At 33.8% G+C, this 27,797-nt stretch overlaps 2 protein-coding genes across 3 annotated transcripts in view; one reads left to right on the top strand and one right to left on the bottom strand.

Moving 5' to 3' along the window:
* The first annotated feature begins 9,083 nt into the window (after positions 1-9,083).
* Positions 9,084-27,797, top strand: part of LOC141447874 (paxillin-like) — a 144,925-nt gene continuing 126,211 nt past the window's right edge. Inside the window, exon 1 of the mRNA XM_074115784.1 lies at positions 9,084-9,247. The gene's annotated coding sequence lies outside the window, so the exon portion shown is untranslated. The remainder of the gene's footprint in view (positions 9,248-27,797) is intronic.
* On the bottom strand, positions 11,906-27,796 carry ebo (exportin ellipsoid body open). 2 transcript variants are annotated; one of them, XM_074115768.1, is made up of 17 exons: positions 27,655-27,796; positions 27,348-27,551; positions 27,062-27,259; positions 25,282-25,441; positions 24,796-24,953; positions 22,011-22,180; positions 21,688-21,903; positions 21,488-21,605; positions 21,310-21,402; positions 19,315-19,580; positions 18,986-19,208; positions 17,342-17,560; positions 17,068-17,237; positions 16,792-16,986; positions 16,503-16,698; positions 13,366-13,596; positions 11,906-12,140 (listed from the first exon to the last, which is right to left on the bottom strand). In XM_074115768.1, the coding sequence occupies exons 1-17, from the start codon at positions 27,655-27,657 to the stop codon at positions 12,060-12,062; spliced, it is 2,901 nt and encodes a 966-aa protein (XP_073971869.1). In that variant the 5' UTR covers positions 27,658-27,796; the 3' UTR covers positions 11,906-12,059. The 2 variants fall into 2 exon arrangements, with proteins under 2 accessions (XP_073971869.1, XP_073971870.1); XM_074115769.1 differs by having other exon boundaries at positions 21,488-21,578.

Here is a 27,797-nt window from a genome sequence, read left to right as displayed (position 1 = left end):
ACTGGCTGTTTCGCATTTAGTTTGTAAGCTTAGGTTATCACCATCCGATTGATAAAACATTTTTTGGTAATAAATTTGACGCAGTTAGAAATCAACTTTAGGGTATTACCTTCAGGTTGATACAGTTATTTCTGATACTGGCAGTTTCGCATTTAGTTTGTAAGTTTTGTGTATCACCATCAGGTTGATTTAGAGTATCACCATCAGATTGTTACAACTTTTTTTTCGTTAATAAATATCAAGCGTTTAGTAATTAAGTTTAGGGTATCACCATCAAGTTGATACATTTATTTCTGATAATGACTGTTTCGCATTTCGTTTGTAAGTTTAGGTTATTACCTTCAGTTTGATACATCATTTTTTTGATAATAAATTTGACGCAGTTAGAAATCTACTTTTGGGTATCACCTTCAGGTTAATACAGTTATTTCTGATACTGGCTGTTTCGCATTTGTTTGTAAGTTTAGTGTGTCATTATCAGGTTGATACAACATTTTTACGTTATTAAGTAAGACGCGATTAGTAATTAAGATTATCGTATCACCATCAGGTTGATACAGTTATTTCTGATACTGGCGGTTTCGCATTTAGTTTGTAAGCTTTGGTTATCACCATCAGGTTGATACAACATTTTTTCGATAATGAATTAGACGCGGTTACTAAACAACTTTAGGGTATGACCTTCACCATTTATAGAGGATGATAGCTCTATTTCTGATACTGGATGTAACGCATTTTGTTCGTTAGCTTACGGCATTTCCTTCACGTTGATAAATTTTATCGTTAATAAATATTAAGCGTTTACTAATTAAGTTTAGAGTATCAACATCAGTTTGATACAAATTTTTACGTTATTAAGTAAAACGCATATATTAATTAAATTTAGGGTATTACCATCTGGTTGATACAGTTATTTCTGATACTGGCTGTATCGCACTTAGTTTGTAAGTTTAGGTTTTCACCATCTGATTGATACAACTTTCATTTGTTAATAAGTAAGACGCGTTTCGTAATTAAGTTTAGGTTATTACCATCTGGTTGATAGAATATTTTTACGGTAAAGAATATTACGCGTTTATTTGTTGAGAATAGGTATCGCCATTACGTTTTTGTGTCAGTGGTTACCCTGTGTAGTTTGTACGTATGATTAGGGCATCAGTATTAGGTACAACATTTTTCTGTTAATGCTTGTTATATATTTAGTTTTTACTATTGGGAAATCACCTTTCAAATAAGGTCAACATTTTCTTGGTTCTGGCTATGATTAAGTTAGTTGGTTATTTAACTGTTAGGATGATACAAGCTTGTCTTTTTGCCAGTTGGGCGAGTTTAATTATTAGTTTAGGTTTTCATTATAATGGTTATAGAATATTTTTTTTACTTTTAGCTATACGCGTTTAATAGAATATGGTATCTTTATCTGGTTTAAGCATAGAGTAGGTATACACTATGAGTGTAGATTAAATCCGGATCATAATATTTTCTGCATTAATGATATTTTTCTTTTAAATAACCCCCTAAAATTATGGTGGTTGACATTCCGATTCTGAAGGACAATCTAATACTGGCTTCAATAATAAAACAAGTTTCGTTAAAGTTCTTTGAATAATTACGTTGAAGGTTGATAGATCCAATAAACAGATATTATACCTCATTAGCAACCTAATGTACTTGTATAAAATAATAAAGTGCCTGGTTAGTTTTGGAGTGAAACAGTGCCATGTTGTGGACGATTGGCTCATGGATTGCCTCTGAATGAGTTCTGTTAATATTGCTGCTGGACTTAGGTGAAATGATTAGCTTTATTGTTATGAATGAAAAAAGCATCTAATTATTTAGAATTTTGTTAGTTATTTTTTTTAAATTTTGGAACATCGTGATGTTTTGTAAAGTGATTAAATTTTCTTTTATCTTACAGTGGAACATTATTGCAAACTAGTGTAACTTTAGTGCACATTAGAATTATCTAGCACTAATATGTGGAATATTAGTGCACATTAATGGAACATAGGTGCTCTTTTCGAAATCTTGAGTGCAAATTATTGGCACATTATTGCATCTTAGTAAAATTCTAGTGCACATTGGTGGAACTATAGTGCACATTAATGATTTTAGAGTGGTAAAATGGAACAGAAGTGCATATTAGGAAATTTCATTGCACTAATGGAATATTTCTGCTTTTGAAGAGATCATTAGTGCACATTATTGTAACATTAGTGCATCTTAGTAGAGTACTGGTGCACATTAGTGGAACTTTAGTGCACATAAATGATTATTAGGGTAGTTTAATTGAACATTAGTGCATTATTAGTGGAATTTCAGTGCACATTTATGATACATACCTACTCTTTAAGAGATCGTTAGTACACATTATTGTAACATTAGTGCATATTATTAGAATGCTAGTGCACATTAGTGTAAATGTAGTGCACATTGATGAAGATTAGAATACTTAATTGGAACATTAGTGCGAACTAGTTAATGTTTAGTGCACATGAGTAGAGCATTAATGCTCTAATATTTCACTATAAGATGTAATTCCTAGATTTGTCCTAACGTCTTTCAGCACCAGATTTAACAGGTCACTTTCCGAGGTAATTCATGAGTAAGGGCCCTCAATCGTTCGCGTCATGGCCCTGTTTAACTCCCTAACTAAAAAGCTCCTTTAGGTGCCACTCCATTTGTTCGGTCTTCATCTAGGAAAAATTACTTTGTTAGTTGTTTAGCGTGAGGTTCCTCGAATAGTTTTCCGTTAATATTTAACCTTAGGTTATCACCATTACGTAATACACTTGGTTCACATTTTCTCTGCTATTTTCTATTTCTCGTTTGGTTTATTGTCTATTGCTTGAACGAGCCCCAGTTCCCCCTAAATCACCTTTTCCCCAGCGCGCTTCTTCACAAATAGCGTATCCTGTATTCTGCCATTCCTGCTATTTGTCCATTACCCTACCCAAACTCCGTATAATCGTACTCCTCAACGGGTCCCAAGCTGGTTTTCTCTCCCCCCCTCTATACATCGCAGGTAATGCATCTCCATTGTTAATGAGATTTGCTACTACGCCTGTTTAATAGAGGATGAAAACCAGTTGGAATACGATATTAAAGGCAGGATGGCATTTTTGGGGGGCAAAAATCTGAGCTCTACCTCCACGAGGTGCCCCCCGGACAACTGCTTTTTAGAGCAGGCTAACAGAGCCAGTACCACTTCCTTTAAGTATTCTGAGTGGACATTTCTTGAGAATGAAGACTCAGGTTAGCAGTAGTCCAATAGATTAGAGAGTATTCTGGCAGCTGCGTAAGTCTGAGTGCCCACACCATTTCTGAGACTATGGTTCCGCAAGAAACCTTCAGCCGCATTGAAGTAGCTAAATGTACTTCCCAGTAGTTAGGTATCCCAGTTAACATTTCTTGTCATCTTCTTAAGGTCGCCCTCAAACCCAAATCATTATTAGGATTGTAACGAAGTCTTTTCGCTTATTAAAATAGTTGAAGTTAACTATTTCTGCAGCAGTTCGAGTTGGTTCCATCTACAGGTAGCTATCAGATCTTATCAGAAAATTCGCCAAAAATCTCCAACTGGATTATTAATTATTTTTTCTACGGTACCTGACTGAATTGATAAATAATATTATTGTAAGTAAGAGATTTGATACAACACTTTACTTCTGCCGGTGTTACGCGATTAAACACAGTATTAGTGTATCACAAGCAGGTTCAAACAACTCTCTTTTTGTGGCACCAATACATGTTTACATATATAATGTTGGTGTATCACCAGCAGATTGATACAACTCTCTTTTTCTGCCTGCGATCTGTGTTTAGATATAATGTTAGTGTAACACCAGCAGGTTAATACGACACTTTACGTCTACCAGTGTTTACGATTAGATATAGTATTAGAGATCAGCATCTAGCAGATACAAAACATTGTGTTACGCGTATGGACAAAATATATATCACCATCAGTTAGATACAACACTTTACTTCTGCCAGTATTACGCGTTTAGATATAGTGTTAGTGTATCACCAGCAAGTTGATACAACTCTCTTTTACAGCCAGTATTACGTGTTTAGATATAATGTTATTGTATCACCAGCAGGTTCATAAAACTCTCTTTTACTGCCAGTAATTCGCGTTTAGATATAATGTTAGTGTTTCACCAGCAAGTTGATACAACTCTCTTTTACAGCCAGTATTACGTGTTTAGATATAATGTTATTGTATCACCAGCAGGTTCATAAAACTCTCTTTTACTGCCAGTAATTCGCGTTTAGATATAATGTTAGTGTATAACCAGCAGGTTGATAGAAATCTTTGCTTCTGCCAGTAATTCGCCTTTAGATATAATGTTAGAGTATCGCCAGCAGGTATTTACAAAGCATTGCTTCTGCCAGTAATTCGCGTTTAGGTATAATGTTAGTGTATCACCAGCAAGTTGATACAACTCTCTTTTACAGCCAGTATTACGTGTTTAGATATAATGTTATTGTATCACCAGCAGGTTCATAAAACTCTCTTTTACTGCCAGTAATTCGCGTTTAGATATAATGTTAGTGTTTCACCAGCAGGTTGATACAGCTCTCTCTTACTGCTAGTATTACGCGTTTAGATATAATGTTATTGTATCACCAGCAGGTTCATAAAACTCTCTTTTACTGCCAGTAATTCGCGTTTAGATATAATGTTAGTGTATAACCAGCAGGTTGATAGAAATCTTTGCTTCTGCCAGTAATTCGCCTTTAGATATAATGTTAGAGTATCGCCAGCAGGTATTTACAAAGCATTGCTTCTGCCAGTAATTCGCGTTTAGATATAATGTTAGTGTTTCACCAGCAAGTTGATACAACTCTCTTTTACAGCCAGTATTACGTGTTTAGATATAATGTTATTGTATCACCAGCAGGTTCATAAAACTCTCTTTTACTGCCAGTAATTCGCGTTTAGATATAATGTTAGTGTTTCACCAGCAAGTTGATACAACTCTCTTTTACAGCCAGTATTACGTGTTTAGATATAATGTTATTGTATCACCAGCAGGTTCATAAAACTCTCTTTTACTGCCAGTAATTCGCGTTTAGATATAATGTTAGTGTTTCACCAGCAAGTTGATACAACTCTCTTTTACAGCCAGTATTACGTGTTTAGATATAATGTTATTGTATCACCAGCAGGTTCATAAAACTCTCTTTTACTGCCAGCAATTCGCGTTTAGATATAATGTTAGTGTTTCACCAGCAAGTTGATACAACTCTCTTTTACAGCCAGTATTACGTGTTTAGATATAATGTTATTTTATCACCAGCAGGTTCATAAAACTCTCTTTTACTGCCAGTAATTCGCGTTTAGATATAATGTTAGTGTTTCACCAGCAGGTTGATACAGCTTTCTCTTACTGCTAGTATTACGCGTTTAGATATAATGTTATTGTATCACCAGCAGGTTCATAAAACTCTCTTTTACTGCCAGTAATTCGCGTTTAGATATAATGTTAGTGTATAACCAGCAGGTTGATAGAAATCTTTGCTTCTGCCAGTAATTCGCCTTTAGATATAATGTTAGAGTATCGCCAGCAGGTATTTACAAAGCATTGCTTCTGCCAGTAATTCGCGTTTAGGTATAATGTTAGTGTATCACCAGCAAGTTGATACAACTCTCTTTTACAGCCAGTATTACGTGTTTAGATATAATGTTATTGTATCACCAGCAGGTTCATAAAACTCTCTTTTACTGCCAGTAATTCGCGTTTAGATATAATGTTAGTGTTTCACCAGCAAGTTGATACAACTCTCTTTTACAGCCAGTATTACGTGTTTAGATATAATGTTATTGTATCACCAGCAGGTTCATAAAACTCTCTTTTACTGCCAGTAATTCGCGTTTAGATATAATGTTAGTGTTTCACCAGCAAGTTGATACAACTCTCTTTTACAGCCAGTATTACGTGTTTAGATATAATGTTATTGTATCACCAGCAGGTTCATAAAACTCTCTTTTACTGCCAGTAATTCGCGTTTAGATATAATGTTAGTGTTTCACCAGCAAGTTGATACAACTCTCTTTTACAGCCAGTATTACGTGTTTAGATATAATGTTATTGTATCACCAGCAGGTTCATAAAACTCTCTTTTACTGCCAGTAATTCGCGTTTAGATATAATGTTAGTGTTTCACCTGCAAGTTGATACAACTCTCTTTTACAGCCAGTATTACGTGTTTAGATATAATGTTATTGTATCACCAGCAGGTTCATAAAACTCTCTTTTACTGCCAGTAATTCGCGTTTAGATATAATGTTAGTGTTTCACCAGCAAGTTGATACAACTCTCTTTTACAGCCAGTATTACGTGTTTAGATATAATGTTATTGTATCACCAGCAGGTTCATAAAACTCTCTTTTACTGCCAGTAATTCGCGTTTAGATATAATGTTAGTGTATAACCAGCAGGTTGATAGAAATCTTTGCTTCTGCCAGTAATTCGCCTTTAGATATAATGTTAGAGTATCGCCAGCAGGTATTTACAAAGCATTGCTTCTGCCAGTAATTCGCGTTTAGGTATAATGTTAGTGTATCACCAGCAAGTTGATACAACTCTCTTTTACAGCCAGTATTACGTGTTTAGATATAATGTTATTGTATCACCAGCAGGTTCATAAAACTCTCTTTTACTGCCAGTAATTCGCGTTTAGATATAATGTTAGTGTTTCACCAGCAAGTTGATACAACTCTCTTTTACAGCCAGTATTACGTGTTTAGATATAATGTTATTGTATCACCAGCAGGTTCATAAAACTCTCTTTTACTGCCAGTAATTCGCGTTTAGATATAATGTTAGTGTTTCACCAGCAAGTTGATACAACTCTCTTTTACAGCCAGTATTACGTGTTTAGATATAATGTTATTGTATCACCAGCAGGTTCATAAAACTCTCTTTTACTGCCAGTTATTCGCGTTTAGATATAATGTTAGTGTTTCACCAGCAAGTTGATACAACTCTCTTTTACAGCCAGTATTACGTGTTTAGATATAATGTTATTGTATCACCAGCAGGTTCATAAAACTCTCTTTTACTGCCAGTAATTCGCGTTTAGATATAATGTTAGTTTATAACCAGCAGGTTGATAGAAATCTTTGCTTCTGCCAGTAATTCGCCTTTAGATATAATGTTAGAGTATCGCCAGCAGGTATTTACAAAGCATTGCTTCTGCCAGTAATTCGCGTTTAGGTATAATATTTAGCAGGTGGACATAGCTCTCTTACTGCCAGTATTTCTTTTGTACTGCCAAAATTACGCGTTTATATATAATGTTTCTGTATCATCAGCAGGTTGGTACAGCTCTCTTTTACTGCCAGTATTCCGCGTTTAGATATAATCTTAGTACATCACCAGCAGGTTGATACAGCTCTCTTTTACTGCCAGCATTTCGTGTTTTGATATAATGTTAGTGTATCACCAGCAAGATTCCGGCACACCGAGGTTTGAGTCCAGTTGGTTAACCTTAGATTAGCTATTCTTAAAAGCTCAGAGGGACAGTTAGAAGCATATTACTGCATTTTGTGAGGCAATACTTTCCAACGTCCGTCAATACACCAAGAACACTCTGGTTGCCAATGATCTTGGATACTGCAAATAATAATAAAGGCTGCTGAAGGTTCAGTAAATAAAAATTATAAGAATAAATTGTCTTTGTAGTTAGATAACTCATTCGTCCATTATTTAATTTTGCTCATTTGTAGACACAATCCCTACACTTTTGTGGGGGTCGATTGTTTTTTTCGGCTCTATATTATTTTTGTATTCTATACTTGAGTTGTTCTTTTTAGTTGATTGTTGCAGAACCCTGCAAAATTGAAAAAAAAAAGCGAACGAAACTTGCTTTATTTACCTGATCTGTTTTAGTAAATCCTTAACAAAAACTTACAATTTCAAAAGTTAAGTATAAGGGTCGATTAAACACCAAAAGGTACAGAAATCAACCCATCATTTCATTCATACTTCTAGTATCATATTTTTTGGAATTTATTAGATGTCGCAGACCATTGTGCTGGCCTTTTATCACCCATAAATATTTTTCTGTTAGAATAATAAAAGATGTATCTCATCATCATAGTTAGTATTAAAAAGTCATTTCATTTTAACTCTATTCCAAATTATTCTTGTGATTTATCTTAATACTGAATAATCATCACATTCATTCACAGATTAAAAAGAAAAAGGGAAAGTAGGAGTTGATCTATTACTGCCGTGATTTGAATCACAGATTTAAAACGAAATTTCAATCTTGAATTCGTCTTACAGCTGAATACTAGAGCACAAATTACACACAGTAAAGTATAATATTTGTAATTATAATTCATTCATTTTCAAACTTCAATTTAATGTAGCCCTTTAATTGAGTACTTGTTCTAAAGAAGGTTTATAACCAACTAAAAATATGCATATCTATTTTATATTACATATATATATAACATTGTGGGGAGAACACCTAGATTAACAATGTAATTGAAGAAAACTATATTAGCATTTATTATTAAAAAACTATATTCATAATTAATTACATATTAATGCTTAACTACTGCATAAAGTAAAGTACCAATCAGTTTAATTGAACAATGAACTTACAGCGACGATTTTGACTTCCCTCAGCTGCGCTAAACTTGCACTTAAATCAGTTGTTAAAAATAAAATAAAATCGGAATGTTCGTTGGTATATGCATTTTTAATTTTTAACGTAAAACAATTATATTTATTATTATTTTTTTTTTTTTTAACCTTTGCATGAATAGATAATACCTTCTATTACTATCTAAATTAAAAGGGTGCTACTCATTATTAAACAAATATTTTATGCATGAAAATGGCCAGCATAAGGGTCTGCGACATCTAATACATTCTAAGAATATAATACTAGAAGTATGAATGAAATGTTAGTTACTAGCTGATAAAGGTATACCTTTTGGCGTTTAATCAACCCTTATTCTTTACTTTTGAAACTGTAAGTTTTTGTTAAGGAGATTTATGTATCTAATGATTTTTTAAATGTATAGGTATCGGGAATAATTAGTTGGAAGATCTTAGGATAAAAAAAAAAAAACTGACACAAGTTATGGGGGAATGGTAACAAGTTAGTGGGAAGAAGATGGAGAGTGGAGAAATATTGTGGAATTAAGTGATGAATAATTACAACCCATTAAGAGGAATAATAGAAAGAAAATAGCAATTTCCAGTACCTTCCAATAAGAGCAGTAAGATAAAATTTGATAACACTACTTCTTCTTAAGGGATGTAAGCGAAAACAAGCTGTGATCACAATAACTTCTACAGAGTGGAAAGAAAAATGATTTGCAATTACAGTTCTTTTCCCTGAACGGGCAAAGAGAATTTAAACTACGAGTACGGCATGGTTGCAAATACTTCCCCTTAGTAGGAGTAAGAGCAGGATTACACTTAAATGTCACGCATTCTAAATTTTTCTTCTTCCTTAATTTGATCAAAGACGGGCGAAGATTTACAGAGTTATTATTAATAATCGTTTAAAAGGGGGCTTTATTTACGTGGGGCAAACTCTTCTACGGAGTATATACCATCGAGACCCCAAAAAGCCGTATCTAAAATTTCAAATTGAAAGACAATTCATTCATAAAATCAATTCGTAGGTCGATAATTTTAAATAATTGCAGTACTTCTTCTCAGTAGGTGTAGGAACATGATGGCACTTTAGAGTAGCTTTAATCACTTCTTCGTACTAAATTTTAGCCAAATCGAATTTAGCGTTATTGGAAGATTAGTAATAAATAATAGTTTTAGAGAAGGCCTGACCTGCGTGGGGCAAGCTCCTCTAATAAAGATACACAACGTCGAGACCTATAAAAATTTTATCTTTCATAGAAAAAGAGAAAAAAATGGTCAAAGTTGGGTGTTTTTTAACGTGTCCTACCGAACAGTTTTAATGCAAATCTACATCCATGTTTGAACCAAATAATCTTTATTCAAGAAAAAAGGTTCACGAAACGATAATTTTTAATGATTGCAAAACTTCCCTTTAGTAGGTGTAAGAGCAGAACGTCGCTTTAAAGGTACGTAGGGGAGTCCTAACCCTATCATCCTACCAAATTTTATCAAAATCGGGCTAATATTTACAGAGTTATTAGTAATAATAATTTTGGAGTGGGCCTCACATACATGGGGCTAACTCCTCTCCCATTCGATGTACAACGTCGTGACTCCCAAAAGGCACATCTACATAAAATTCCGAACCGAATGACATCTCGTTTATGAAAATCGGTTCGCTCGTTTGTGCGCTACGTTGTTTACAAGAAAAAGGTAACAAGAAGGACAAGAAGAAATTTTTTGAAAATGCCGATTTTGCTCATTTTCAGCAACGTATTTCTTGAAATCTATTTAATCTATTGTTCATTCTTTTTGGTGCCTGATTTATAGTTTCAATAAGATGAAAAAATAAATGCCATTTCAGTCAAGTAAAATTTATTTTGCCGAGCTTTCGACCTAGTGACTAGGTCATCTTCAGGGCTGTGGAACAGATTTACAGTTTGTTAACAATGATTCTATTGAAATGAATATGTATAATAAAATCATTATGAATATGTTTTAATAAATGAATATGTTATAATAAAATGAATATGTTTTATTATACATATTCATTTCAATAGAATCATTGTTAACAAACTGTAAATCTGTTCCACAGCCCTGAAGATGACCTAGTCCCTAGGTCGAAAGCTCGGCAAAATAAATTTTACTCGACTGAAATGGCATTCATTTTTTCATCCTATTTAATCTATGTTGTTGCAAAAAAAAATACAGTTATAAAGGAGGGTATGCCGTATATTTTAAAGAAAATTTGGGAATTTTATCTTCATAGAAAAAGAGAAAAAAAATGTCAAAGTTGGGTGTTTTTCAACGTTACGCTTTTTCGTGCAGTTTTTGACATCAACCTTACCGGAAAGTTTTAATGTTAAACAAAAAATTTACTAATTTATATATTTTATTGAAAGGAAATTATACAGTTTTATCTTTTACTTTTTTAATAAAAAAGAAAGAAATAAAAATGGCAACCACTTCTACTGATTAATAAAATTAAAATATGGTACAAAATAAAGAAAGAAAACAAACAAATGGCATTATTATATACGACATAAATTTCTTAATGTATATAGACTCTTCACAATAACAGAAACACAAATGGCTCTAGTATATAAACTTTTTGAATAAAATTTGAATTCCGTACGATTAATATTATTAACTCATAATTTAAAAAAAGAAAATAATAAAATAATATTTACGTCAATGACTAGTCCAAGAAATAAGAAATAAATTCATTTTTCTGTTATAAATTTCTTATTTTCCTTTTATTAATATTTTTGTTTTAAAAATAATAACATATAAATTTAGCATGGCACAAAAAATTCTCTATTTTAATTTTAATTTTTTTTTTTTCACTAAGAGAGAGGAAGATGTCTATTTGACGTTATAATTCTAAAAAAATGGTCATTTTTTTTTTACCTAAAAAAAATATTACACAAAACAAAATAAGATCTGTAATAAATAACGAGAATCACAATACACTAAAATACACACATAGTTCACATATATTTGCATTTTTTTTTATTTTAATGTAAAACTTCTGGATTTAATGCAATGGATGGAATTTTTAATGAACAACAGCAAAATACAAATACAATCATCACAAGAATTCTGTGCAAGTTAGTAATTTGATATCATGTATTATATATATTTTTTTATAAGTATATTTTAACTATATAGAATTTATTATTATTATTATTATTATTATTTTTATAAATATAAATAGTAGAATTTTGTTTTTAAAGAGGGACATTTTTAGGAAAAGATTAATGTTTTTGAATTTTGATCTCTATGTGTGCCTCATTTTATAGGGGAGATTTCAAAAAATTGGAATAAAAAAATTTTCTACATAAAGTAGTAAAATGGAATGGAAGTAGAAGTAATTATATTTTACGTTTTTATTAATTAATTATTATTTTTAAAGAGTGCTTTTGGATTTGTTTTTCTTCTGAAAATTTACGATCCAGTATTGCACAATCTGTAACACCTTACGTCATTTGCAAGACGAAAGATATTCTGGGTAAATGATGGTAGGTCCTGCAAATAAAAGAAAATAATTATTCGAAATTAAATATTAAAACAAAATAATTATTAATTCACTGATGAGTAACCTGTGCTTCTTTTCTTTGCGGCCAAAGATTGAAACTTTAGGAATAACGGAAACAAAATGAAAAGAAAAAAAAAAAAAGTGAACAGGATTGACGCTAAGAGGAAGACGGTGGAGGAACAGGGGTGAGGAGGGTATGGGTGTTTTACTTCACAAAAAATTAAAGTAGAATTCTACCAATGGAGAGAGCAGACCCGGAGGTTCCTGACAGAGACACTCCAGAGATAGAGGCTCAAAGTTTTTTAAGAAGCGGCGAGCGATAGAAAATAAAAAATTGTAAAAACACTTTTTCGTACTAAGGAGAAAACGGATATTTCCGACGGATACTCAAAATCTCTCTTCTTTTTTTTTTTTAACTATGAGAGCAAGAGAAAATAATTATTGCGGCTAAAAATTGATATTAAAAAAACATGTAAATCTCAATGTTCATAAAATAAATACTTTAACTTGATACGAAAATTAAATAAAGTGATTTCACGCCTATAAACCTGGTGTCAAAGGCCTGACTAAGGGCTGTCCCTAGGGACATCCCTTGGAGCTTTTTTGGTGAAACTAAAATTATTTAGAGCGACATCCTGGTGGCCGTGTGCTGGCCATAACTCGGATCAGGCCGATTTAATCTTGTCTAATGGAAAGAGAGAATATGTTTGTGGGGCACGATAAACAATATATCCTCTGGGCGTCTCATAATTAATGGATCCAGTCACTGAGTAGATGAGAGGGAAGAAAACGGATCCTTACATCCGTCTGATTGCTTTGCAAGCACTAGTGTGCGATATGACAAGAAAGAAAAAAAAAATGGTTGTTGAGAAAACTGATCTTATAAATTATAGAGATTTTTCTCACAATAAACCTCTTTTGGTAATGTCTTTCTAATTTGATTTAAAGTATAAACACAGGCGCCACGATAGCTGAGTGGGTTAAGAGGCGAGACTGCAAAGCTAATATGCATTGTGGTACTGGGTTCGATTCCCGGTCTTAAGCCTTGTATTTTATTTAATGGCTAATAAAAGAAATTTACAGTAAAGTATGATTGCTAGTGGCCTCCGTCCACGACACCTAATTGGTATTTGGACGTTAAGCCCCGCCTGAAAAAAATAGGCGATAAAAAAAAAAAAGTATAAACACATAGAATAACCAAAAACGATTGCTTACAGTATCTGGTTTAATATTTTTCTTCAATATATCTCTTTGGTTGTCATCTAAACCAGAGGTTTGTGACAGAAACTGTGGTAAGAAGCTATTGAAGAAAGTGTCGAAATTTACGGCTGCCATATTATAGATTGCTGTAGCGATTTCATCGCTAAGTAAAGCATGACTTTTGTTTATCAATGTTGTTAATAAGACTGTCAGCAACAGTGCTAGAAATTGTACTCTGAACATCTCCTGCAATATTTCAATAAATTAATCAATAAAATATAGCAAACAAGTTAGGATAATTAACAATAATCCTTCCTAAATATATAGAGTTAGTTAGTTTTTTATTTATTGCTTTGAAGAACATTACGCCTTATAAGCAAGGAGTGTGTTATAAAAGAAAATGAAAATAAATACAATATTCCAATTACATCATAAAATGAAAAACTAAATAAATAATAAACTTCTAATTATATAAACCATAAAAAAAAGAGGAAACATACAGTTTTTGAAGAATACCAGCTATTTACCTTGTTGAAATAAAAGTTTCGAAAGAAAAAACCAAATAGGGACTTCCTTGCAGTAATAATACATTAACTTAAACAAGATTTTCTTTGATTTAAACATTTGATGGTGTATAAGAATACATTGTTCAATTGAGTTTCATTTTCAATATTTAATAAACTAACTAATTTATCGCAGATGATATTTCTGTAGTGGTCAGGGGTAGGCACGAGATAATCGTGGCTGAACTCATGCAGGAAGCTCTCAAGGTTATAGAAAATTGGTGTAGAAGGGTAGAGCTTTCAGTGAACCCTTCTAAAACTACTCTGGTTCCCTTTACAAGGAGAAGGGAAAGAGAGAGCTACAAAAACCTTCGATTTTTTGGTAAAACTCTGGATGTGTCGGGTGAGGTCAAGTATCTGGGCATTGTCCTGGACACTAGACTCACTTGGAAGGCGCAGATAGAGAGAGTTACACTAAGGGCTAAACAGGCCCTTTGTGGAATAACTAGAACCTGTGGGAAGACATGGGGTCTTAGCCCAAAGATGACCCACTGGCTCTATACACGTACAGTCATACCTATCATCACCTACGGTTCAGTGGTGTGGTGGAGGAAGACTGAACAACAGACGGCAATTAAGGCTCTAGCAAGGGTGCAGAGACTGGCCTGTCTGATGATCACGGGGGCCTTTAGTAGTACCCCTACAGCAGCGCTGGAGGTACTGCTGGGGCTGGCTCCGCTTCAATATGTTATTCAGGCGGAGGCAAGGGCCAGTGCGTACAGAATGGCGAGCAATGGTCAATGGAGGCGTATTAGCTCCTGCATCGGCCATATGAGTATTTCAGATAAGGTCGACCCTGGACCGGTTATTGACATGGCAGGGGACAGTATCTGTCCTAAATACAGTTTCGAGACTCCTTTTCAGGTTTGTATCAAACCGAGGACTGAATGGAAGGTGAACTGGACGGACCAGTACCGGAAGGGAGGCATTTGGTTTACCGATGGCTCCAAGATGGACTGTGGGACTGGGTCTGGAGTGTATGGGGTTAAACCCGAGGTACTCATAGAGAGATCTCTTGGGAGATACGCCACTGTCTTCCAGGCCGAGGTTTTTGCTATTAAAATATGTGCTGAGGAAAACCTGCGGATGGAACCTAGAAATAGGGAGATTCGTATCTTTTCGGACAGCCAGGCTGCACTGAAGGCTCTTGTATCCTTCAGAATGACCTCTTCCCTGGTTTGGGAATGCAGGAAGGCCCTAGATCTACTGGCGCGGCACAACAAAGTTCGGTTGGAATGGGTGCCGGGCCATGTGGGTATTAAAGGGAATGAAAAAGCTGATTATCTGGCCAGGAATGGAGCTAACACTCCTTTCATCGGTCCAGAGCCTGTCCTGGGGATCACCAGGGGTTCGGTTCGTGCGGCTCTCAGAGATTGGATCTGGAGGGAGCATGAAAAGAACTGGGTGATGTGTCCTGGGGTTAAACACAGCAAGACCTTGATGCCTTGGCTGTGTAAGCAAAGATCCAAAGAGACCCTGTGTTTGGGCAGAAATCAGATTACTCTGATTACAGGCCTATTCACGGGGCACGGTAGGTTTAAAAAGCATCTGTGCAGGGTGGGGCTTATCAGCTCGGAGCCGCTGTGCAGATTATGTCAGGAAGAGGAGGAAACGGCCTCTCACCTGTTGTTCGATTGCGTTGCAATCGAACGTTTGCGCTATGAAACCTTTGGAACGTTGAGGCCGAAGGAGATAGTAGCGCAAAAAGAACTAGTAGGGAAGGTCCTCAACCTCTTTAGGAGGGGAGGGTTCGCTTACTAGAACTAAGAAGGGGCTGGCACAATAAGTCTTTTGTGGCTGCAGTGCCATGGGGCATAGGTCCCGTCCCGTCTACCATCTTATCTTATCTTAACTAATTTATCACTATTGGCATTATCATTTAAGATGTACTGAATTAAATATTTATCTCTGTGCAATGAAAATTTTGAACATTGAAAAATAAAATGGTAAAGATTATCTTTTAAATTTAGAGAGCATAATGAACAAATATCCTCCGGATTAAATTGATGTTTCTCATTTTTAATTATAATTCTATACAGAATTTTCGACCCATTAAACGCATCTGGGCTACCAGCCTAATTTTTTCAATATTGCAGTTAAATAAAAGATAATTTTCTATCGAACTAAAAGAACAAAAACTTCTAAAATAGAGGCTAAAAGAAGATTTAAATAAAATCAATATCCTTGCTAAATAAATGATTATCATAAGCTTGAATTATATTATTTAAATAATACAAAAAGTGAGATACATTATTGTTAAACAGTAAATGATCGTAACCAATGAGGGAAAGTTGAGATTTAAAATGAGAGAACCAGTTAAAAGGAAGAACAATTTTTTTTTCAATTTCAATTAACCTCTGTAAAAATCCTAAATATATAAATATATTTATTGCAGTGCAACATAATATGATTTCTTCTATCATGGCACTATATTCTTTATCTCTTTGTAGTTTCGGATTTTTATCCACCACCAGAGATTGATTCATCAGTATGACATTGAGAATTTAATTCACTTAAAAAGCTACAGACAACAGTGTTGTGAGTTTAAACATAAATTGACGATATTTGAAAAGTTTAATTACAACTTACTTTATGGTAGAGCTTCCACTTATGATTTATTGATTCCAGTGCTTGTAGATTTTGTGAAAATATTGAAATATCAGTTTGTGTTAAAGACTGCCCAAAGGCAGTCAAGATAGCTGCCAACTGATCACCATGTTCTAAGACTGGCTGACAATCTTGTACAGCACCCTGGTAGAAATACTGCCACTTATGCATGACCAAACTATTATGGAAAACAAAGAAAATAAATTTGTAATGGCTTGAAAAATATATATGTATAATTTAAAAACAAAATAAATCGAATAAATTAAAGTACCTCGATAAGAGATGAAACAATGGTGGTTTAATAATGCCACTTGTAGATTCTGTGACCGACGGTAAAATGTTTTCTAAACAGAGTGCAATACAACTTGGCACAAAATGTTTAAAAGAGGCTGCAGGTTGTTCTATAACAAGTGTCAGCAACTGTAACAATTTGTCCACTCCACAACTTATCTCCGATATTTCACACCTAAAACATTTTTATCATACCTTAACAACAGTCTTATAATTGTATAATGATAAATCAATGAAAGTATGGATATATGCTAACTGTGTAAAGCAGCTAATGAATGTATGAACAGCTCGTTGGGTAAACTGTGCGCCCATCTGATGTTGAAGAGTTCTAAAAGCTTCAAGGAACAGTGTTAGCATTGCGTTACAATGTTCAGGCTTAGTTTTCAATATGCGGGGGAAATCGTTTAATACTTGTTGCAATACGGGCTGGAAAAATAATAGATTTCAATTAACAATCAAGTTGAAAAGAAAACAAAAAATGTCCATTCTTTAATTAATTTTAAAAACAAAACAATGATAACTGTTTTCACCTGCACAGCGGTAAAAAGTAATTTTTTAGCAGAAGAAGTATCAGGCTTGGCGTGCAATAGAACTGCAGTAATGTGAGACAGATCTTGTAATTGTGCTTGACCTCCAGTTGGTGTCATAGTCTCGATTAGTCCAGCCAACAGCTGCACTCTTGTAGAGTCTGATTCCCACTTCCAACTTAGTAAACATCTTACTAAGGCGCAATAAACTACACTCAATGTCTGCAAATAAACAAATATTAATTAATTTTTTTTTTAAATAATAAGAGCACAATATTAATTATTAATTAATCTAATTTATAAATAAGAACTTCTTCCAAATCTACCTAAAACTATTTCAGTTTATTGAGAGATTTAATTAGGTGCGCTCTAAATTTAAGGCTCTATGGAATCACTTTGCTTTAACTTTGAATTTCAAAAAAGTATTTCAAGTATCACCAAGTGATAGAGTCTTGATCGTTTACAAGATCCCTTGTGTCAGCGGAGAATGACGTATCACAGGAAGTGAAAAGGAGATTGATGTCAGCCAATAAATGCTATAATGGCCTAAGTAAGCATTTTAAAAGTAAATTATTGACGAGAGGCACTAAACTGAGGCTCTACAAGACTCTTGTTAGGCCCGTTTTGGTGTACGCCTCGGAAACATGGACCATCTGAAAGGCGGACGAAAACCGTCGGAAAGCTGCTTCGTAAGCTTTATGACCCAGTACGTGAAGGCACGACCTGGCGACGTAGGCACAAAAGGAAGCTGTATGCACTATTAGAAGAGCTCCCGATAGAGTTAATTGGATCAAGTTGAGCAGATTGAGATGGGCTGGCCATATAGCGTGAATGGTTGCTGAAGAAATTCCCTATAAACTTCTACGCGAGACACCAGACAGGAAACGAAGAATTGGAAGGCCCAGGTTACGATGGCAGTACGGTGTGGCTCAAGATGCTAAGAGCATCCTTCGAGTTCGTAACTGGATGGCGGTTGCTAAAGATAGGGACGACTGGCGGAAGTATATTGAGGAGGCCAAGACCCACATCACTGGGTTGTAGCGCCATGAAAGAAGAAGAAGAAGAGATAGAGTCTAAATATAAATAGAATATAAACGAATATTATTTGAATGAATGAGAAGTGAGAGAAAAAGTAGAAGCTTATCTTGGAATTGCTTCAGAAGAACAGAACATCTGGGAGCATAAGGAAGGGGTGACGTCAACTGCAAAAGAAAGTAGTTATCCTTAATAGAGACTTTCAGCTTACAGGGATGGGAGAGGAATATACTTTCATCTAATTTCAAATTGGGAGAGGTTAAACCTAACTGGTGGCTCTATTTTGCTTCCTAGAACTTCCCTTACTAACTATAATGAGTTGTATCATCACTTGGAGATGCTGTCGGATAAGTAAACCTATTTCGGTAGTAAGCTACTGTTTTAGTAAGAAGTAATCACTCCAAATAAAGCTTGGAAGCGAGGTAGAGAGCTGGCTGAAACTTCCTGTGCATTTATTTATTTAGTCAAGCAAACAGAGGTTACCAAACAGTTTTTCAAATAGAACAGCATCTTCAATTCTACTTTACTATTAAGTGACATAGACATTTGATTACATACGTAGAAATACATAATATGGTTTACGTTTTTTAAAGATAAGAACTATTAAAATACCTCTTTTGGCAAATGACTGATATTCGTTGTAAACAAAGTATACAGTTGGTCGAGAGATCTTTGCGGTGCTCGTTGTAAACAGATGGTATTCAGCACGTGTGCTGCAGAATGCTGAAGTTTAGGTGCAGTAGGTTCAGTCAGTAGAGGCATCACTGCTGTTAGACTTGTTTCAACAATACTCTCACACATGCAAGCATTTAGACCAGCGACTATCTGACTATGCCTAAAATAATTTAAATATTATACAATTATTGAAAGGAAGATATAAACAAAATGTATTAGATAGATTTTCTAATCAAAAGTTAATTGATTATTAAACTTAAACTTACAATTCTATTAAGTTTGGCGCAATCGGAAGAAATTGTTGTCTGTCGTGTAAACGTGCTTGAGTGGCCTGTGCGGCTAAATTGGCGAACAGAGACGCAAGATTGTGAGGTACTGCTGCGGCTAACATCTGGGAATATAATCGTGCTACAGCCTGAGTCAATGCTGCACAATCTTCTAACCAATCACCTCCTGAATCTGCAGTTGATTCGTTACCACCTCCACATAAGAGGGTACTATATTGAGACATCAGTGGTTGCCAACACTCCAGCTGAAAAAAATAAAAAATAACGATTAAAAATTGAAATAAGGATCTCAACTAAAGAGGCAGGGAATCACATACAATTCAAGTCCACTGGAAGTTTCAAATGTTTGTGTGGATTTCTTGACAACCTTCTCTTTTTTTCTCACAAATAGGATTTTTTCTACTAATTATCTATAATGATTTCGTAATAAAATAGATAAAAAAGCTGCATAGTGCTCCTTGTTTAGGAGGTAAGGCGATAAGGTTTGGTAGAACCTGTGCTCTTTAGGAGTATAGTAGGAACTTTTTCATTTTTTGAAGTGTTTTGACCTAGAGTGAACTTCGTCTTCGGTTCATGGATAACTCAAGTCTCTCTGGTCACTGTATTGCAGTTATTGTCTGACTTGAATTCCTCTCAGATTGTTTTTACTAGAATAGGCTGGAATTTAAGATTCTAATTAGTGAATGGTCTGCTTATTAAAGCTAAATCCCTGTTAAATTCGTTAAATTTTTCTAATTATAATTTTGTTTTTCCTTTTTTTCTTCTTAGAAACAGATTATGTGTTTAGTTCACTGCTAATTGGATTGAATCAAAGTGATATTATTATTAATTATAATTAGAATATTTTTTCTCTCAATTCATAGTTCTAAATCTTAAATTTTTATTTTACTGTATTTTGTTTTAAATTTTATTGTCTTTCGTTTTTTTGCTAAATGCCAGCTCTTGCAGACGGTATTAAGCCATGCAATTTCTATTACATAAAACTGTTAGTATTTTCGTAAAAATAAAGGATTCCTTATTTCACGACCTCACATAGTAAGAAATCAAACGCAAAATAATTTATCAAATTCTATGTTTGGAATAGATTTTGAAAAAACATTATTGAATTTAACAACTAGTTAATAATAATAATAATATTTATTCTTCATGTGATATATAAATTACAAATTACAAAATGAAAATATTGTACGGCTTGGAAAATCCGTCAGCCGGAGTAAAAGAAAAACAAATAAACCAAAAAATAATAATAGTAATAATAAACAAAAAATATAAGTGGCCTAGAAATAAAAATAAAACGAAATAACCAATATATAACAGAATTATAAATTAATAACTAAACTCCTGAACCAGCTGATAACGATAAGACCAGGCATGATGAGCATATTTAATAAGAGGTTGACAATTTCGCGTTCCATTTAGGAAAGAAATCAGTTGTTCTCTTGTAAGTACTGAACGTCCGAGATAGAGTCTCCGGATTTCAGAAAGAATTGAGCAGTCACCAAGAAAGTGAACCACGTCCTCAATGCACCTTGAATTACAAAGAGAACAAAGTTCAATTTCCCTAGTCAGCCATGGCGTATGATTCAGGTAGACAAGCTCACATCTTAACTTAAAGATCCAGCTGAGTTCAGTTAGAGTTAGACCCAAGGAATGATCCTCATTCAAGTGACAAAAGTTAAATGAGTGGTCAAGTTCTCTGTATAAAAGAAAGCGGGACGAGAGAGAGACGCGGTCCAGAAACCCTCGACGATGAGGTTTTAATGATTAAGTAATGAATCTGATTTTCTGTGAAGTATGTATGTAATGGTAAGCTAAGGTTCGCCGATTATTTAGATATGGCAACATCAGCTACGTCTCCATAGAACCCTAATTGTAGCAATGAGGTACAGTTAGTGTTTTTAAAGCTATCAAATCTCCAAAAAAAAAGTACCAAGATCCCAGTAGACGTGGCTAACCCAGAGAAAGTATACATACCACAAGAGTGCAAGTCTGAGTCGGCGCGAGTTCTGCTATTTTTGCAATTACTTCTATACATTGTCTTAAAAACTTCTGCCTTTCAGTCTCTTCCTGCAACATAGCAAAGCAGTTATTGGTTGTTTTTTCCCCACTAATCTGATTTTCTAGCATGTCTAAAATATTCCCCATGACTTACATCATTGTCAAGCATTTCGTTGTCTAAGTCTCGATGGCCTTGAAGTTTCTTTAATAGAGCATGCACCAATGTAACTAATACTTCTTCGTACCTATGAAAATGTCCAAAATTTTCATATCTTTTAGCAGGTAATACTGTTTAGCTATCTTACAGCTAAAAATTGAATATTTTATAAAAATTAACAAATATTTATTACTTACTTTGCAATATGTCCAGTATCTTTTAGTTGAAGATAATCAAGCAATGAGTTCCATATATCTAAAGTCATATAAAAACCTTCCAAAGTAGGCTGTTGGAATGTAAACTGGAATAAAGAGGAAAGAAACTCAAGCACTGGAAACCCTGGACTAGATTCAACTCTGTGCCAATGCACTGATACACACAGGCGTGTCATCTCAGTCAATTTGCTCAAATATCTAAAAACAGTAATGAATAACACAATTAAATAAGTAGACACAGCCATATTATATTATTTTATAAATAATTTTTTTTACGGTTTATCAAATTTTAACTATATACTAACTCTGGATTAATTGTTGAGCCCATATTATTATTCAAAGTAGAAAGTGCTGCTCTTAATAGTGAATTATTGTGGACACATAAATTAAGCAGCGGATTTTGGAATGTTGCTGGAACACAATTGTTATAGAGAAGCTCGTTTAATGCTGAGAGCCCATGTAATCCACTAGCATCCTGTGAAAATGACGAGTTTTTTTTAAGGATATATTTTTGTTTTGCCAAAGTTAAAAAAAAAAATCGTTTTGATCTTAAACTTAAGTTGCAACAGACTTTTTTCTGAGATAATTCTTAATTAATTATCAAATTCCACTTTCTCATTATCATTACCATAACCATTTTTAATTTTCATCACATTTTGAAAAGTAATTTTCTGATGGATGGTCAACAAGAATCTTGAACGTGCTTTTTTTTCTTTTCTTGAAGCGTGAATATGGTGTTCTATGTAAAAACCCATTTACTTTCTTTACATTAATTATTTGTAACTATCACAAGTGCGTAGCAAGTTACACATATAAGTTTTTTTTTTTGCCTTTTTGAGTGAATGATTAGGACTATTCTTGATTACATTCCTTCCCACAACAAATTAAGTTTGTTGAGGTCCTAGAACCAGACTATTTCTATATGAGGCGCTCAGCGCAATAGTGGCCCAACCCACAAAAATGTGAAAACTGAGATATCAACATGACTGCACTCACCACATGCTAATCTATGTGTGTAATATTGGCCCAACCATCCTTCTCAGTCTACTCAACAGATGACAAGGGAAGTGTGTAATTGCATTGAAAGGAATCATTGCCTCTTAGAGTGTAATGCTGGCCCAACCCACCTTCTCAGTCTGTGAAAACTGAGATATCAACATGATTGCACTCACCACATGCTAATCTATGTGTGTAATATTGGCCCAACCATCCTTCTCAGTCTACTCAACAGATGACAAGGGAAGTGTGTAATTGCATTGAAAGGAATCATTGCCTCTTAGAGTGTAATGCTGGCCCAACCCACCTTCTCAGTCTGTGAAAACTGAGATATCAACATGACTGCACTCACCACATGCTAATCTATGAGTGTAATATTGGCCCAACCATCCTACTCAGTCTACTCAACAGATGACAAGGGAAATGTGTAATTGCATTGAAAGGAATCATTGCCTCTTAGAGTGTAATACTGGCCCAACCCACCTTCTCAGTCTACTCAACAGAAGACAGAAGACATGGACAGTGTGTTATTGCACAGAAGAAAATCACAGCATCTGGAAGGCAACTAGAGCATTGCAAAATTCAAAAAGAACTTCATTTAAGAAAAGCTGAGTCCGCCTGCGCTGGAATGAAGGCCGAGGCTGAAGTAGGCAAACCAGAAAATGCTGTCACAGTTATAGCGTTTGATCTAATGAAAACTTTGTCTACACCAGTTCTTTCTGTGGGGTATGTGCTATTATAAAAGACAGTTCTGTACATATTGTCTAGGGATTCACAATCTCAATAACCAGGATGCTTGTATGTATGTCTGGGATGAAGGCTTCAAGAGGTCCTCAAGAAATAGGGTCTTGCATCTTGCACTATATAAAGGCATTATTTGTAAAGACAAGCAAACTTATGATGTACAGTGATCAATGTGGAGGTCAGAACAGAAACATTAATAACAATAAAAGAAAAGAAGTGCAGTAACAGAAGACCCTGGGAAGTTCTGATGAAGAAGAAGGAAGTGGATAAGATGTGAAAAGTATTCATAAAGAATATAACGTATTATCTTCTTAAAAAGTAAAGTAAAGTAATCGCCTACTTTTTCAGGCGGGGCTTAACGTCCAACTACCAATCAGGTGTCGTGGACGGAGGCGACTAGCAAACGTACTTTACTATTTTTCATTTAACCATTAAATAAAATCCAAGGCCTAAGTCCGGGAATCGAACCCAGTACCACAATGCATATTAGCTTTGCAGGTCTCGCCTCTTAACCCGCTCGGCTACTGTGGCGCCTGTATTATCTTCTTATATTACCTGATTTATAGCAATATGATATAAGCCTATCCTACATATTTTCCCAAATCAACTGAAATCGGATATTGCAATAGTGGCCCAACCTCCAACCTACATGTACTAGCAAGAAGAGTTTGTTTTAATGTACCAATTTAATGCATAAGTGAAAACTAGGTACTACACTGCAATATATGATAAAGTTTTGGAATTTACTTGAAAAAAATCACTGCCATAAATAAATACAGATTTTCATCAAACTTTCAAATCTACTTTACCCAATAAGTACTTCAGTAGGGTTGGGGCCACTATTGCGCTGAGCGCCTCATATTTCCTACAAACTTAAAAACCCAAGTCACACACTCAAGACATCACTCAAGGTAATAAGTTTTCTTTTGTTGTGCGGTTGTTCAATATTTATCACTCCTCCTTCACCATCTTAGGAACAGAATATATTCAAATGCTTTGATAAGGATCTGATTCTCAAATAAATTGAGAAGCTACTTTTGAATTCAGCATGAAAGTTGTATTTGAAGCCTTTACGAACTGAGCTGAAAAATACAGTTAGAACGCAGTAAGGAAGAAGAAGACCAAAAGAAATATCAGCACTATTCTTGATTACATTCCTCCCCATAACAAATTAAGTCTGTGGAGGTCCTAGTCCTATTTATATTACTGCATTTTTCATTCAAGAATAAACCCTCTGCTTTTAATAACCTTCTTTATAAAGCAAAGATTGAAAAAACAAAACAAAAAACAATAGAATGGTATGATCTGAAATAATGTTACATAGAAAAAGTTTTTAATAAAAGATTATACCGGTTGAGAAGCAAAATGAGTGATTAAAGACAGCAGTTGTAGAGAATTGACGTCTGATAGAGGAATCCATGAAAATAAATGAGAAAGAGCCTGAAGTGCAGCCAGTACGGAAGGGTTTTCCCCTCCATTCCCCTTATTCTTTGCCTCCTCTAGTATACCTATAATATTTTATATTCAATATCAGTAAGCTCTACGGGTTATAAAAGTAAGATTTAAATTTAAAAACACAAGTCTAGTGATTAACCAGTTCTTTTCATTTAAATTAATTATTACACAGTATTAAAATCTCTTTTGAACATTGTAAATTGTAGAAGAGGGTACAAACTACCCAATTCTAGACTTGTGTTTTATCAGTACTTTTTCATGCAATGAAAAGATTTACATTTCGAACAAATTTAATATCATGCTAAAAAAAAAGATGAATCCTACTATAATTACTGTTATTCAAACAACAAATTTAAGTAAAAAACACTTCTTAGTTTTTACCTGTAATAGTATTGAAGACTTGTGGAATGTGTGCTAAGAATAGTCTTTTGAGCTCTTCCTTACGGGAAGCACTGAGATCTTCTCTTGGGCAAATAAGCTCTTCTGAAGCAGTTTGAAGAAATGCTAATCCAAGAACACGACTTTCACTGCCATCCATTAACTGAGGGTGAAAATTCAAAACAGTCATGAATTTGTTTACTGAGAATGTTGCAACATATTCTCTAAGAGGCAATGGAAAACATTTATTGCAACAAAATAAAAACAAAGAATATACTATAAAAGCCCATTTTCAATTGCATTTTTTTTTTTCACTCTTTACAGTAGTAAAACATATTTTATTTTGACGTGGCCTCCCAAAAAAGAATTTAGATAATTAAAAATAGCATAAATGTGCTTCTCGGTCAGTTCGAGGTAAAAGGGAATAGGGTACATATGCTGCCTTAATCACAATTTAGAAAGGGACTTGCTATTCGACTGGGAGCCAAATTAAGAGCGATCCTGGGTGCTGGAAAGGCAAATACAAAAAAGATATACTCAGAAGCATGATGTGCTATCATTTTCCGAAAGATACACACACAGATGCATGAGTAGTTTTTTAGCAAGCATAATACAAATACGAACATTCGGATACCCAATATTGTTAAATTATACTTAATTATTAATATATTTATTTATATTATTATATACAGAAATTTGAAATGAATTAATTAAATGAGAATTAATTATAAATTTTTTTGTTGATTTTCTTAAAATTAAGTTCTTAAATTTAGATGACATATTTCTATGTAAGGATCATTGATTCTAAATCGCTGAGTAATAAGATTTCAATTCAAAAACCTCATCACATAAATTGTGATAAATTCTTCAATTTTATAATTAAAATTCGCATTGATATTATTTTTATGTTAGGAAATTTTAAAAATTTAGTTAACAGAAAATAAAAAAGAATAAGAGAAAACCTGCTAAAACAAAGTTCACTTTAAATTTCCCACTTCACGTTTTAAATTATATTGAAATAATATTTTTAAAAATAATAATCACAATAAATAACTTAATAATAATATATTAAGTATTATAAATTTTTAGCTTTAGCAAAAGAATAACTGTCAAAACTTTTAAAGAAACAACCAAATTAATTTTGAGAAGATTAATAAGAATAAAAGAATTAGAATAATTGCTTAAATGTTAAATTAAATTCCCTAAGAAATTTAAAACTTGTGAAAAGTTTAAAAGTACAAAAACACGTGAACAAATTTTCAAAAATGTTATGTTACAATTAATTTTGATTTCTGGAAGACATGCAAAGTAACGAGTAACTTCGTTTCGGAACGCCTAAATCACTAAAAAAAGTTTAGAATTTTAAAAAAAAGTGGCAAATTGACCAAAAATTAAATATTTTGACGAGATTTATTGAATGTAACTATCATTACTAAAGTTACGAAACATGTCTAAGTAATTCGTCCAATAAACGGCATTTAAGCACATATTTAATAATTAATTCTATTAATGTCAATCGTTAAAATTTTACAAAAATAAATAGAATTAAAATAACATCCATCGCGTTTTCACGATCATCGGCGCTCTATTCCGATTTTGCCATTAAATTATGCCAATCTCGAAAGCATCTCAAAAATGAGAAAATATAAGAATTTCACTTATTTGTTATTAATATTTAACAGAAATTCACTTTATAGAGAGATGTTTTGTTTTGGAGTGGTGAATTATCAGAAGCAATTCAATTGGATTTGTACGTTTTAAAGTATTTAAAAAATAAACTTACCGTTAAAATGTTGGTGAAAAAGTCTGGATAAAAATGTGGCCAATCTAATCTTGCAATATCAACTACAAGTTTTAATAACTTATTACGAATAAATACAGGGACTAACGCATGACGCTGTAATGTATATTGGTAAAGTAATGTTCTTAGCTGAGATCTTTCTTCCCACAGAAGTTGTAACCACTGTTTGGTAATAATTTTCTAAAAACAAAAGAGAATAAATAGTTATATAATCTGGAAAAAAAACACTTGAGATTGCCTAAATTATAAAAATTTCCGAATTATCTACCTCCAATGTGGCCAAGCAAAACATGCAAACGAAATGATTGGTGGTATTATTAAGATAATAAATGCAATGTTTCCAAGCATCTCTTTGACTGCCAAACTCTCCCAAAACTGTTTCAATTTCTTGTTTTCTTTCGTTTGAAGTTTTATAATCGAAGAATTCCTTTAATAATGCGTCCAAAATGGCGAGGGATTCAGTTCCGCTATCCTATAAAAACCGAAAATTCCAGAATTAAATTATAATAAATTCCTTAAATCGAATACGGTTCACCCAACAATTTCTTTTCCCTATTTCATGAACAAAAACCTACCATTTTATTTTTATTTCTTATAATGTTACACACCAACACTATTACTTGTTTATTGCATCAACTATAATCACTAAAATAAACTAAATACACTTAATATAATATAAAACGTTTAATATAAACCACACACAACTCCACCGCAAGCC

Source organism: Rhodnius prolixus, unplaced genomic scaffold (assembly GCF_049639745.1).
Source record: "Rhodnius prolixus isolate KJV_2025 unplaced genomic scaffold, Rpr scaffold_13, whole genome shotgun sequence".
Taxonomy (NCBI): domain Eukaryota; kingdom Metazoa; phylum Arthropoda; class Insecta; order Hemiptera; family Reduviidae; genus Rhodnius; species Rhodnius prolixus.
The sequence above is the reverse complement of the archived record's forward strand: the minus strand, read 5'-3'. Positions and strand labels throughout refer to the sequence as shown.

Excerpts from the sequence above, each read along its gene's own strand:
- ebo (XM_074115768.1), bottom strand. Across the intron at positions 21,606-21,687 it reads GATACTGGACATATTGCAAA|ATATGAAAATTTTGGACATT; the intron begins GTAAGTAATAAA and ends ACCTGCTAAAAG. Across the intron at positions 19,581-21,309 it reads CTCAGACTTGCACTCTTGTG|CTGGAGTGTTGGCAACCACT; the intron begins GTATGTATACTT and ends TATTTTTTTCAG.